At 42.5% G+C, this 14,602-nt stretch overlaps 1 protein-coding gene and 1 long non-coding RNA gene across 2 annotated transcripts in view; one reads left to right on the top strand and one right to left on the bottom strand.

The window, feature by feature from the left end:
- Nucleotides 1-1,171: 1,171 nt before the first annotated feature.
- On the bottom strand, nt 1,172-8,675 carry LOC102931320 (alpha-1-antiproteinase S-like). The gene is given in 5 exon segments (XM_043549551.1): nt 1,172-1,363; nt 3,100-3,252; nt 6,061-6,143; nt 6,146-6,325; nt 8,046-8,675. Coding segments are annotated over 5 exon segments (996 nt in total). The 5' UTR covers nt 8,434-8,675.
- Nucleotides 1,278-14,602, top strand: part of LOC122466350 — a 43,544-nt gene continuing 30,219 nt past the window's right edge. The window contains exon 1 of the long non-coding RNA XR_006291776.1: nt 1,278-1,790. This is a non-coding gene — a long non-coding RNA (uncharacterized LOC122466350). The remainder of the gene's footprint in view (nt 1,791-14,602) is intronic.

Raw genomic sequence — 14,602 nt, forward strand, 5'->3', positions numbered from 1 at the left:
AAGATCACATTAGCCATTTTAGTCACAGCGTCACAATGGGAGCTCATATTCACTTTGTTATCCATGACCCCCAAAGTCCTCTCCAGAGTCCTTGCTAGCCAGAGTACACTTTGTCAGTGTAGCGGGGCAGTTACCCCGCTCCTAGAAAAAAGGCTAGGCTGATTGGGGAAGGAGCCACCGCTGGGGCCACTTCCCAATCAGGCCACACCTGGCCCTGTTATAAGGGCTCAGGGAGGAGCTGGGTCAGTCTCTCTCTAGCTGTGGAGAAAGAAGGACCTAGCTGCCAGGGAGAAAAGGGTACCTGGAGTGGAGCAGGGCTGGGGAAAGGCCAGAGGAGCTGGGGAGCTCCGGCCTGGCAACTCCCCAGGTTGAGGCCTTGGTAAAGGCCTCTGCAGGGACTGGGGCTGGGAGGTGCAGCCCAGAGATAGGCAGAGGCAGCTGGTCCAACCCCCTTGCCAATGATGAGTGGCCATGACAGACTGCAGTCTGCCCCAGCGAGCGGGGGCTAGATGATGACTGGTAGTAGCCACTAAGGTGAGGTGGGGATAGAGGGTTGGAGGTTCCCCTGGGAGGGGAGTCCCAGACTGTGGGTTACTGCTGGGGGGAAGAACCCTGAGGTAAAGGGGCACCTGGGTCTGGGAGGGGCATGGGGGCCTGAGGCAGGTGAGACACCGGCCAGTAGGAGGCGCTCTGTACACTGGAGAGCTAATTCCTGAGGTGACCAGCAGGAGGCACCACACCAGTGAGTCTCGCTTGTCTACAGTCAGAATGAATTATGTTCTTAGCTCTCCTGCTTAGAGTCAAACCTCAGGTGGTCTATGGAATTAATTTGTGTAAAGTATTAAAATATGGTTCCCTCAATTGGACATTTACCTTATTTTTCCAGGATGTGGGTGGGCTTAGCACTTTAAAAAAAAAACCACTTAATCCTAAACCAACAAAGACTTTGGGGTGGGTAACAGTGTAACTCTTTGCACAAATTGCTTTCTAGTGGATGAAGAGATACCAGGCTGTTTGTAGGTAAGGAGTTATCACACTCCTGCTTTATCTGTTTGGAAATATATGTTAATCAACATTTTTATACAGTTACTAGTGTCAGCTGATGTACATGAGCACATCAGAATTTACCAGCAGTAAGTACAAGGGGTATGACATGTACAGCAGTGACGGATTATTTTTCAGTAGGGTTGACAATTTTCCCCAGGAAGAGCAAGCTATTGGTGCTTCGATCAATCATCATCATCAGGAAGAGCCTGTTGAATTGAATGACCGGAGGAAGAGATGTAGGAGCCATTTCTATGACAGTGACTGCTGCTGCTTCAGTGCCGTTCTCATGAACATGCAGCAGGGCCTTGTGAACAGCCTGCAAGGAAACGAAGCAAACATTACAGTCTAAGCACAGAAGAGTGGGCATTGGCTGAAAATGCACACGCTCACTTTTAAACCAGAGCTCTTTGGAAAATCAGCTGTTAAGACATGGGCCCAATAAGAGCAGGACTGATGGAGCACAATGGAAGAAATACAGACAGCATTCCCAATGAGTTCATTAGGAGCTTTGTCTGTGTAAGTAAGTACTGCAGGGTTAGGCGCATCAATATTAAAAGACTGAGCTGGAGGAATCAAATCACTACAAAGGGACTCTCCTATTCACTACTCCTCAGCACAGACGAATAGTCTCTCAGAATCTGAAATAGATGTCTAGTGAAGAATTAATTTACAGCAGAAAATTGGATCAGATTCAGGAGAAATGATGACCTCAGAGGGAAAGGAACCAGCTAGCTGAGCTCCAGGTATCAATTCATATGTCTAAGTTCAAATAGTGATTGATTTCTTTGTAAAAAGTTCTGTATTTGGAACTCTCTGTATTGTGCCTAATGTGACCTAAAGTATATTCTTTGCCAATGTTGGTTTAAATTGGAGATTATTGTGGGTTATTATATTTTAGTTGTCAGTAATAGTTAAACTCTTTTTCTGTGTGCACTCATGTGTCTTCATAGTGTCTGGAAATATTAAAAATTTACCACAGTGTTAGATGTAATGAGCAAACGTTATCTGTGATGAGCAAGTTATTGCTTCTTTCTAGGAAAGATAGCTTTTCTCAGGTCCACTCCTGCCTACATTAATAGCACTGGGAGTCTTGCCAGTGACCTCTACGGGAGCAGGATTAGGTCATTTATAGTTATAAAATATACACATTTTAAAACAATGGGCCAAATCCTCAGCAACTGATGACATCATAACCAGCTGATGGATGATTCCACTTGCATAGAGGAATCTCAGGATAGTCTTCCCAGCCTGTGTCATAAGGCACAAGTCTTGGGGATAAGCGGCATGGCTAAAGTTCCTCTATGCCCAGTGAGCCCTTGACATTGGAAGGCCCCTTGGGGGCCTCTCAATAGACAGCCTTAATTTGAACAACCATCAGGCTGCTCTAGTTTATGACTAAGAACGTGATTATGTCACTCTGGTCACCACTGTCAAGGAATCTGAGTTTTGTCATTTTATTTCAACTTTTCCAGGACAGTGATGACGTTTTGTCGTCCCTTGAATTTTAACATTTATATGGACCCTGCTGCCAAGCATTACAGTTTTAGTTCAGTTTGATCTAGTCCTCTTTGAAATGGGAATAGATAAAAGTGAACTAATGAACTGTTAATGTTACAGTTGCTAACAAAAGTAATTTAGCCAACTGTCAATGCCCAGCAGCAGGGTCCACACAAACAGGTGGTTAATTCACTTTGATCAACTGCTTTGGGTTAACAGTTTGTTAGTTTGCTTTGACTTCGTCCCATTTCAAAGATGAACTAACAACTGTTATTGTGCATCAGCAGGGTCCACACTGTTGCTCTGACCATTGTGCAAAATTACCTATTTTTTACCATGACTGTGCTGTGAATGATGCATAATTTTACTGTGACAAAATTGTATCCATATTTATGACCTATCTACTAGCTCCATAGTTATCGGTGTTTAAAAATAGCATGAGGGTAATGATGACCATATGCCAAGCTGTACTGAACATAGCTTAGACACTGCCCAGGGTGAGGGTGATTTAGGTGCAGACAAATCCATTTACACCACCTCTGTTTACAAACTTACTTTTGAAACCTTCAGCCTGGGATTCTCAGTGATTCCAGACAGATCAGCATGGTCCTCGAATACATCGATCACACCCAATCTCTTGAATATCTCTTTGATGTCATAGGAGCCCAAAATCGAAAATTTTGCAATGTACAGTTCTATTCTTCTGTTGAAGGCAATATAAGATAACCCTGTGGAGTACTGCTAGATAGTGATGCCTGAAATAGTTCTTGGGAATGCCAAGAAGTCCACTGGCATTTTTTACATTCTTTTGGGAGCAAATCCAGTCCCCAGTGCTCTGGCTGTAGAGAAACCCTTGTCAACATAACTGACACCATTTTTCTGTGAAGCGTGAGGCTGAATTGGGAGGTCCATGTAGGGATGCGGCACCTCTATATAGTAAACAACCCCGTTCAGTGCAAATTCCTTTTACAGCAGTACACAGAGGATTGGGTTCCTCCTGAGGTGCAGCATCTGGGATGGAGGGACTTGCCACTGCATGGATTCTCCTATTTCTCACCCTTTGGGGGGGCACCCAAGAGCTTACTGAGCATGAGTCTGAATGGTGTTTTTATGGAGCAGCTCTGCAGCTATTCTACAGCCCAATGGGGCAGAGGGGGGATGTTCTAACCACCTGCCCCCTTCCTATCGGCTCAGCCTCTAAACCCGTTACACAGCCTGATACTAGTCTCTGGTTTTCCCTCTTTGGTATAGTACATGAGGATCGTGAATCTATTGAAGAGATGAGACTTCTCATAATCCCTCTGATCATTCTTCTGGGCAGTGAGGAACACTTGAGAAATTGCTTCCTTTCGAAAACATCCATTCCATAAGGCTGCATCAATATCTTTATTCAACAGACTATTACTGTTCATGGCAAGGAATCAAAGAAGTTGGAGATGGAAAACACCCATTTTGGCCATCTTGTCTATGCCCCCTGCCCTGCTCCCTGACAATGCAGATTTCAACCTTACAATATACATTTGAGTTCTTTATCCTGTCCAGTTCTAATTCTTTTTTAAAATTCTGTCATGTCCTTAGGGCAGTGTTTCCCAAACTTGGGACACCGCTTGTTCAGGGAAAGCCCCTGGCGGGCTGGGCCGGTTTGTTTATCTGCCGCGTATGCAGGTTCAGCCAATCGCGGCTCCCACTGGCCGCGGTTCGCCGCTGCAGGCCAATGGCGGCTGTGGGAAGTGGCGGCCGGTATGTCCCTCAGCCTGCGCCACTTCCTGCAGTCCCCATTGGCCTGCAGCGGCGAACCGCGGCCAGTGGGAGCCACGATAGGCTGAACCTGCGGACGCGGCAGGTAAACAAACCGGCCCGGCCCATCAGGGGCTTTCCCTGAATAAGCGGCGTCCCAAGCTTGGGAAACACTGCCTTAGGGAGACCCTTCCTCAGGCCTCTTTGTTAAGTAATGTTTCATGATATTTGGATTACATTTTCCTTTCCTTGATTTCACGCCTAATTATTTTCCTTTGCTTACCACTCCTACTACTTTGCTGCTGCAGGCACTGAATCAACAGCAGAAATCCCATTGATTTTAATGATGCTGGACCAGATCCTGTATCACTAAGCAATTCCTGTCTCTGCTTGATGTTTGCTATTTCTCTGTGTGCCCAGAGCAATGAAATTTGGGATGTGCAAGTAAAATATCAACACCTGCATCATGATAAATGGTGAACAAGTAGAATTTGTATCAGGCCCAATAAATTCCCATGGGTATTTACAATGCTGTCATCAGCCCTTAGTCGTCATTTGCCTGCATTGTGCATATTTATGCATTTCCTCTTAAAATTCTTCTCTCCAATCACTGTTTATTTTTTCTGACTTCTCTGATTTCCCAAGACTCTTTGACATAGTTCTGGAATTAAGGTGCCCAGCACTGAATTATGTTTCACTGTACATGCAATCTCAGCAGTGCTCTGTAGCCCCTGGAATCTCTGCATATGCAGCACAATATTACATTGGTTTACTTTTGCTGTCACCTCACATTGCAAATTTATTTCTCATTTCTTTCTGCTCTCACCTACATTGTCTTCAGCAATACTGATTTCCAGCTACCTCCCTCCCTTTGAACATCTGTATCTTGGATTATTTTTTCCTGCTGAATTAGCGTACATTTTTCCAGATCAAGTCTTTGTGTGGAATAGCCTGCTGAACTCTAGGCAGACATTATAGCCACATTCCCTGGACCTGATTCTGCTCTCACTTACATCAGTGAGAATCAGGAATAACTCACTGAAGTCAGTGGAGTGACACCAGTGTAAAATAGGTGTGAGATCAGAATCAGGCCTACCCTGTTTTTTATCTTGTCATTTGATACAAAAGCGTGAGTCCCAGCCAAGGTGTCAAAGTGTTTTACAAATATCAGTGAGTTAAGTCTTACAATGGCAGCTAGATGTCATCCTCCACCTTTTTAAGGATGGCGTAACTGTGGCAGTGTAAAGGTAAGGGCTCAAGAATAAGTAGAAACTCTCTGGCAGAAATGGGAATAGCCCCTAGATCTCCTGACTCTCAGTCCTGTCCCTTAACCACAAGACCATCCTGATTTCTATGGCAGTGCCTACTTGTTGAAAGTAAAAAGCATCACAGCTTTATTTTTGTTTAGTTCTTTATGGCCATTGCATCCCTGAAACCTCCAATGAGTCAATATAGTGATACCCATGGACCTGTGGCACCTAGTTTAATTTTGTGTACAATTTGGATTCTATTCTATATCTACAGTAAAACATCCAAGCAGAAAATAAGCATTACCTTTGTTTAAGTGACAGGTTTCAGAGTAGCAGCCGTGTTAGTCTGTATTCGCAAAAAGAAAAGGAGGACTTGTGGCACCTTAGAGACTAACCAATTTATTTGAGCATAAGCTTTCGTGAGCTACAGCTCACTTATGCATCCGATGAAGTGAGCTGTAGCTCACAAAAGCTTATGCTCAAATAAATTGGTTAGTCTCTAAGTTGCCACAAGTACTCCTTTTCTTTGTTCAAGTGATTTTACCCATTTAAACACAGTTTCTTTCAACAGAGCATCCTCCACTTGCTTCATTTTTCCTTTATCAGGCAGATAAATAATGCTGTAGCATTTCCATTATAAGGTATTTCCACCAGCTGACAAGACAACTCCTTATCATAGTGACTGTTATAATATCCATCTCGGGTCATCATATTTACTTTAAGTGATGTTTTCCTATCCACAAAAAAGTCTGCTTTATGGGTGAGCGAATCACTGAAAGGATTTTTCCAGTAGGCTGTGAAAGAATGCAATTGACTACAGTGTGAAAGAGGATTTATTAGTATAAACCACACTAAATCAAGTATAATGAATCTATATTTATAGATTCAAGGTAACTCAAAGTCAATTTTCCTAAGGGGATTTTTGTTTCCCATCATGTTAGTAAGACTCTTTCAATAGTATAATGGGCACCTCTAATGTGTTGAGACTTTGTATGGGCTGTTAAAAGTTCTGAAGAAAACCATGAAATAAAATTAAGTAATCCTGTTATTTCCTTCTAAGTTGTATTTTTGAGGCAGTTCCACATGAGGCTGCTTTCTGACAATTTACAGGTAATTAATGAATTAAGTTTTTTTTCTATGAGTTTTAAACTTTTAGAGCTAGATTCACAAAGGGAATTTAGATGTTGCAATGCATTGTTCTTTAGGTTCTTGAAGAGAAAAAGGGAGAATATTTTTCCTTTGGTGGCTTATGTGTCTCCATAAATAGAGCAGCTGTTAACATGATTTCTCTCTTGTGAATTCTAGAACAAGTAGTTTTGGACTAAATCTCATAAATTAAATACAAAATTATTTGCATTTCTATAGCTCAAAGCCTCTGAAAGAGCTATAAAATATTAAGGAACTAAGCTTCAGAATACCCCTGCAAAGGAGGTATTACTATCTTCACAGTACAGATGGAGAAACCAAGGTACAGTGAGCTTATGTGACATGCCCAAGGTTGCACAGCGAGTCTGTGACAGAGGTGGAATCAGAACTCATGTTTTAGCCATAGCACCATCCTTTCCCTCCACTACACATTACCAGGGCAATGCCTGAGACACCCACTCAAGTCTGGTCTTGCATAGAAGATAATGGTTACGCTGTTTTCTAATTTACTTTTAAATCATCATGACTCAATCATTGCTATATTGAGAACAGAATCGCCCCACCCTTGATAGGATTAACTAAAATACCAGGGGTTTTTTCCCCACAACTTTAACAAGATTTAGAAGGTAGTTACTGTTCAGCTGAATACCATTCCATTTTAACAGGTTGATTTCCAGGCCTTAAAATCACCTTTTCATGTGTTCTGTGTACATTTGCTCAACATATCTGACAAATCACTATGTAAAGTTGTTTATCAAATACACATTCAATTTGGATTCCAGATACTGCAAGATTTTAAAGAAAATGTCCCTACTCTTTTTTGCAAAGAATGGATAGGTGCTGTTTTCTCTCCTTATATAACAGCACAAAAAGTCACCATAATCTGATAGGTGTACGGCCACCATCTCCTACCAAAATGAGAATGTGCATGTGATTACAACAATTCATGAAGAGACTTAGCCGTTAATTTTTCTGCATATTTCATATTGGATCATGAAATTAATGGCAGAACAAATTTTTCAAACATGAATACATAAAGCCAGTCACAACTGACCTGCTCTTCAGATATCCTGAGCACTGTAGCCCCCATTGACTTCAAAGAGAGTCTAGTAGTTCTAATAATGTCACCACTTACATTTAGGTGCCTAATTATGACTTAAGGGGCCTAATGTCAGATACCAAGTTTTGACATTTTTTCATATAATCCTCCTGGAAAAGCTTTCCAGACGTAATTATTTTCAATAGGCCTAACAATCTGTTAAATACATTTAAAAATGATTGGGGATTTTTGTGTTTTGTTTCAGATTACAAATCAGACACTGAAAGTTTATATTGGCAATAAGTAGTCATTGGTATAACATGTCTCGCCTTTAAAGTAAACATAGTTGACAAGAACCATTAGAGTGAGTGGATCAAGACCCTGGACTAAGTTGGCAATTTTCCCATGGGTTTTCTTCTCTATATGATCATTGATCTGTTTCTCAGCCTCTGGAGAATTCTGGAAATTACTGGGAAAAGCTTCTGCGTCATATAAGCTTTTGATGTCATCCAAAAACTTCTGTAGCAGTATCAGTTTCTCATCAACAAAAAGGGCATTTCCCAGATTCAGCTGGACCTCACTGTCAGGACAGTTTAGCAAGTGAATGAGATCATGAAAACCTTCATGTATCTCCTTCTCCTCAATCTCTGTCAGGTTAAAGGCGAGTCCTTCCAGAATCTGAGTCAGTGTGGTTGATTTAGCACCTAGAGCCACCATCGCTAAAGCAGTGGAGATGCTCAAAGGAGAGAAGAAAATATTCTTCTCAACTGAATCTGATGTAACCTGCTTGTAGAATCTAAATGCAAAGTCAGCATTTCTGGGAGCTATTTTGGAACAAGCTGGTGGTTTGCTTTTAGGATTTCCTTCAACACTGGGATGATGTTCCTGGGCCTTTGTGTCATCATGGTGGTCAGGGTCATCATGACAATGGACAACAGCAAGAAGTCCAACAAGTAACAAACACAGATAAAGGGTTGGCTTCATTTTCCTTTGGAACAACTCTATGAAGAAAGAATGAAAGTCATTATATCTATGGACTAGTGTAATGAAATTGTTCTTTTTCCATGTAAAATTAGACCTAGTGATTATTTTCCAGATATTATTTTTTCCTGTTGTCTCACTCTGCTATTACTGATGCATTTAGAGAGGGTCCTTCCCCTTGGTTTTCTTGCAATTCTCAGATATTTCTCCCCGCCTCCCTTCAAGTCAGTAAGCCTTCAAGAAACTGGAGGCTTATGGAAAGGAAAGGGGATTGGCCTTATTAGACAGTCAGATGTGAGACAGCTATGTCCATCTTTGAAGTCAGAGAAAGGGAACAAGTGAGGTAGGCATGACATTTTTAATCTGAATCTGAATAGAGTGGACAGAGAGGGACCATGTCTGGAACAGTTTATTTCCTCTGAAACAGTTCACCCACCCTTGTCTTTAAGAACCATCATGTTTGTTAGTATTAATAGGTTTGTAAAAAGGTGCATATCAAATGATGTTTGTCTTTCTATAACGGCACAGCTATATCAAAACCTTTCTAATGATTCTGTAACAATCAAAACCATACTGGGCTCAGTTCTTCCCTATTCCTGAGCCCCATTTGTGACATATGAAGCAAGCAGTCATGGGGAGCTAGTTACAGCTCCCTGAATCAGAACCAACTTGGCCCACATATGGGTTAGAGTAGCAACTGGGCTACTCTATCTCATACAAGTGTCACACTGAAATAGTGGAGATCCATGACTCCAGCAACTGGATCTGGATAAACAACAGATTTTTTTTGTGTGTGTGCTTCACTGGCAATTCAAACCAAAAATAATTTTTTTTTTTAAATTTTCAGCAAGTCAAAATTGTAAAAAATGGCTCCCAGTCAAGATGTTCTTGTCTGATTTTGAGCATTTTAAATATTTTAATAATAAAATTAAAGTACATTTTGAAACAAAGCTGTTGTAAACTGAAAAATCTAAATGTTTTGCTTAGAAAACATTGAAACAAAATGTTTTGATTTTTTTTCTCATTTCCTTTTTTTTTTCTGACTGAAACAGGGAGGCAAAACTGACATGAATTCTCAATGTTTTTCTCTGCAAACCAAAGCACAGTAACTGTGGGCATATGCAGCAGTCTCACACAGACTCTTTGAAATGTTTTTGGAAACAAGCCCACAACTTCTAGGTTTCGTTCAAGGGGGAAAAAAGCCCCGAGTTCTAAAATTCACAGGCATTAGTTGCAAATGCCTATCCACTTGCCTTAATCTATAGGGCTACATCTACCATGCAAGCACACAAACTGGTAACTAGGACTGGGGAGCTCTGTGAAAAGAATGGTAAAGGAATCCTCCCGCACAGGGGGCAGAGTCACTCCAGGGCCACTCTCACAGCTCAGCAGTTACATTACCTGTTGAAGCAGTTACCCCTTCCCACTCCTGAACCTCAATACCCTGACCAGTTAGCAGACCGTGTGGCTACTGGAACTCCAAGATGTACAAGGAGAGTAACTCACAGCTGCGTCCCTCCTTGGGCTTCAGAACGTACTTTATCTGTGCAGCAAGATCCTTCCCAAACCTCCCTCCCCAATCTGGGGTGGCTTGCATGACAGAGAGCCCTAGCAGGGAGCAGGCTCAGCCTGACTCTCCAGCCTGTATGATTTTACAGGGCTAGCCATTTACAAGGAAAAAAACATTCCTTGTAAACTGAGAACATTTGATCTGGAGCCAGTGGCCTGCTAAACATGCGGCCCTACAATGTCTTTTTACAGTCACTATTCAGAGTATAGCCACACTTTAGGGACTGCACTGAACTATTCTTCAACGTTTACCATTAAATAGTGTTTGACTTTTAGTCAAAGCACAACCTCACAAGGGTACCAATTTCTGCTGTTCCCCTGAGTGACTGCATAAGACAGGCCATGCTTCAGAGCAGATTGTTCTCTATGGCCATTACAGAATCACCCACAGGAGAATGAAATGATCCTATAAACTAAACTCCTTATAACATGAATACAGTGTCTTTAAGGAAAAATGAACACAGTACTCACAGTACATTCAGAAGGATTCAGCTGTATCTATCTGATCTGCACTGCTCCTTGCTCCGTTATTTATACTGTTGAACAGCATTAAGCACCTTGCCCCCTTATTAAATATTACATAGGTCAAAGTAAAATTATCAATGAGGTCAGACAAAATGCTGATGAAGCTAGTTTTCCTGGACATCTAGGTTCCTGGGCCCACCATCTATGCACATAGAGCAGACTAAAGCCAAGGGTCATGCAGTCCAGCTAGAGGGTAGTTGTGACTATGATATTTCTATGCGCCTGTAAGCCTCCCTGTGCAAACACACGTTGCAGGCGAGTATCCCAGGATGCACTTCCAAAGCACAAAAGCCATAAAGCTCATTACCATGTTTAAACCAGCAGGGGTCAGAGTATACAGCTGTGGTGGGGGAGCCAATGACAGCACAGGCGTCAGCCACTCTTTCAGGGATCCTGGAATCTGGACCAAGGGACTTTTCTGTATGGCTTGATTGGAGATCTACATGGCTGAAGCCAGACTTTCCTGTGAATCCCCAATCTTACACTGGGACCACATGCCGCATCCTGCACTTCTCTCACATGAATCTGCAGCTGAAAGGAGGATGCAGAAAAGAGACACCACCCTCAACCTGTTGAGGTTTCACATGGACTCTTCCTCTGTCGAATTTTTCCACTGTAGTGGATTGGTCAGTTTTCTAATATCCTCAGCAAGCATGTCCTTCATGAATCGTTGCTCATGTTAGCTGTAAGAATCAATCTTTTATTAATATGAGTAGAACTGGAATTACTGATTACACCAGATCTCTAACATTGGACCTCTTCAATTTTTATAAAAGCAACCATCTCCTCACTCATTAGTGAAATCCCCCATATTATTAACAAGAGCAAACACATTGGAACAATAACAACTATAATTCAATAAAACTACTTTAGGCCAGCTCTTATCTGGCTTTAGTGAGAAGAGTTTGCAGGATCACGCCTATATTTCAAATGATGACTCTGGTTGTTATAGATTATGGATGGGGTTTTCAGGCATTGTGCTTGTGCCCACATAGGATAGAGGAAACCTATACTCAACTCCCTGATCTGCTCGGTTTGAAGAAGGGATTTGATCCCTAGTCTTTCACCTCCTAGGCCTTAACCACCAGACTACTGCTATTCTACAGTTTCACTTCTTTCTTTCCGTACAATGACATATCAGTATGTTTCTTTACTCGTCTTCCCTTTGTATCTTTTCATCAGGTGTCTTCCAATGGGTGTTAATGGTGACAAACATATTTTGTATTTATACTAATGCGCAAGGGTAAAACCATACTCTCTGCTGTATGAGTGACAGCACAGAAAGTTTGACCAATTTACACTGCATACCTCTTTGGAGTGTTTATGTGTCTGTTTAATTACAAAGTGCTGCTGGCAAGGGGAAGAGATAAAACAGCTCTATTCCTGCCACTTCAAGGCATCAGTGAGATTAACGTTTAATGGATGAGATCCTCAGCATTGCTCCAACTCCCTTAAACTAGGTAAAAGGGCCAGAATGGCTTAACAGAGCTCTAAACTCCTGTTTCCGGATGGGGATGAATTCTTCTGGTGCAGGCATACCAGAAAACAGCCTTAAAGTTGCCTTCTAAGAACTCCCTCTCAAGCCTCATATAGAGGGCATTGCCAAGGCCTGGGCTGAGGTTTGGAGGAGTCTGTTGGGGTGAGACCTCAGCAGTGTAGCGATTCCAGGCAGCCTGGGGTTAGGGTGCTGTGACTTAGATAGGCCACCAGGGCTGTACACTGGAGGTAGTTCCACCACTTGAATATCCCAGAATTGCGAGGGTACAAGGGTGAATTGAAGCCATCATAGACCTGCCACCCCTGGGCTGATTTCTTTGCATGTGCCTCTCATATGTGTTAGTTAAATATCCTCACAGTTTACCTTATGGACAATATAAAACTTGCCAGAGTGTTTTAGCTATACAGGAATGCATAAGGAAATGCCCCCTGAGTAGGGCTGGCTAGAAAACAATAATTCTGTGTTTAAAAAAAAAATTGAGGTTTTTACATTTGTTTTCGTTCCCATGCAGAACAAAAATTAAACATTTCAAAAAATTTCACAAAAAGCAAACACCCTAGAATAGCCACCAGCTCAGGGTACTTACCACAGATGGATTGGAACAGGAACTTAAACTTGGCTCTCCCATATTACGGGCAAGTACCCTAGTCACTGGTCTTGGTTGGGATGTGCTGCTCTCATCATACTGTGACTAGAAATTCCATCCTGAACCTGAGAAATCTTGATGAAAATGCCAAACTCCATATAGTTATGCAAAACATTTTGCTTCTTAAGGAAATGGATTTTTAACCAGCTCTAACCTTGAGTGTGATAAAATGGTATGAGTGAGATGCTGTCTTGTATACTGAATACACAAGATTATTTGCTGAATGTTTGCCAAAAAAGTACATAAACCTAATAACCCCACCTCCTTAGTGCTAACCATTTCCTCATTTACATAGATAATAAAAATACCCCCTGTGGGAAAACAATATTGTTAATAATCGCATGATAAAGCTGCATTAGAGAGTGAGTTATAGGACATGGGGTGCACTGTGTTTATTTCTGTGTTGCAAGTGGAAGGGATTTTCTTGTGCAGGCCAGGGGGACTCTGGTAGTAGGACTGGTTATTTTGATAATGTGCACTGTATGTCAAATACCATTTCCTTACCAGGCCTTTTCCTTGGTTATCAGAGATTGGGTAATTGAGTTTTCCATGACACGAGTCTAATTTCTAAGCCAACAAAACTTTTTGGAGCAGGAATAACAGATTCCTTATTCCAATTTGTTTTTTGACAGGGGAAGAAATATCAAACTGTTTGGGGGTAAAAATTGTGACACTCATATTGCATTTGTCCAGGATGACATGTTAATTACAGTTCAGTTATGATTACTAGTATCTAGTGGTCTGAACATGCACAGAATCATGGGAATTCACACACCACTTAGTAGAAGCACTGCAACATGTATAACAATGGATACATTATTGTTTTTCAGCAGGGTTCATGATTTTCCCCATGAGGAGAAGGCTGTGGGTGGTTTGATCAACAATCATCAGGCCGGGTCTGTTGAATTTAATGGTAGGAGGCGAGCCTCTAATGTTATTTCCATAGCAGTGGCTGCTGCAGCCTTAGTGCGATTCTCATGAGCATTCAGCAGGGTCTTGTGAAGGGGCTGCAAGGAAGTAAGGCAACTATTACAGTCGGAGGATAGATCAGGGAGCAGCAGCTTAAGATGAACTTGCCCAGGTACATCAATGAGAGGTGGCGGGGACATCCCCTTCCCAAATCCCTCCCTAGATTAGGGTAGATGTAGCCTCCTGAGCCAATGGGTGCACCATACTAAATGGCAGAGGGGGCACTGACCATCCATAGCAGTAACCTCTGGCCCAGCGCTGCAACCCTAATCCTGGCCCAGTGCGGAGGAGAGGTGGTGAGGGATGGGTTGGAGAACGAGCCTCCCACACCACAGCAGTTGTTGTGCTGCAGGGCTGGGCCCAGCTCCCTGCTCCAGTTGTTATGGCATAAGAACGACCATCCTGGGTCAGACCAATGGTCCATCTAGCCCAGTATCCTGTCTTCTGACAGTGGCCAGTGCCAGATGCTTCAGAGGGAATACACAAAACTGGCAATCATTGAGTGACCCATCCCCTGTCAGCCATAGGATCACCAACTTTATACTCGCACAAAACTGAACACCCTTCCTCCACCCCCTGTCCTGCCCCTCCTCCGAGGCTCCGCCCCAGCTCACTCCATTCTCTGCCCCCTCTCCCCCTCCCCTGTCGCTCGCTCTCCCCACCCTCACTCGCTCATTTTCACTGGGCTGGCTCAGGGA

Source organism: Chelonia mydas, chromosome 6 (assembly GCF_015237465.2).
Source record: "Chelonia mydas isolate rCheMyd1 chromosome 6, rCheMyd1.pri.v2, whole genome shotgun sequence".
Lineage (NCBI taxonomy): Eukaryota > Metazoa > Chordata > Testudines > Cheloniidae > Chelonia > Chelonia mydas.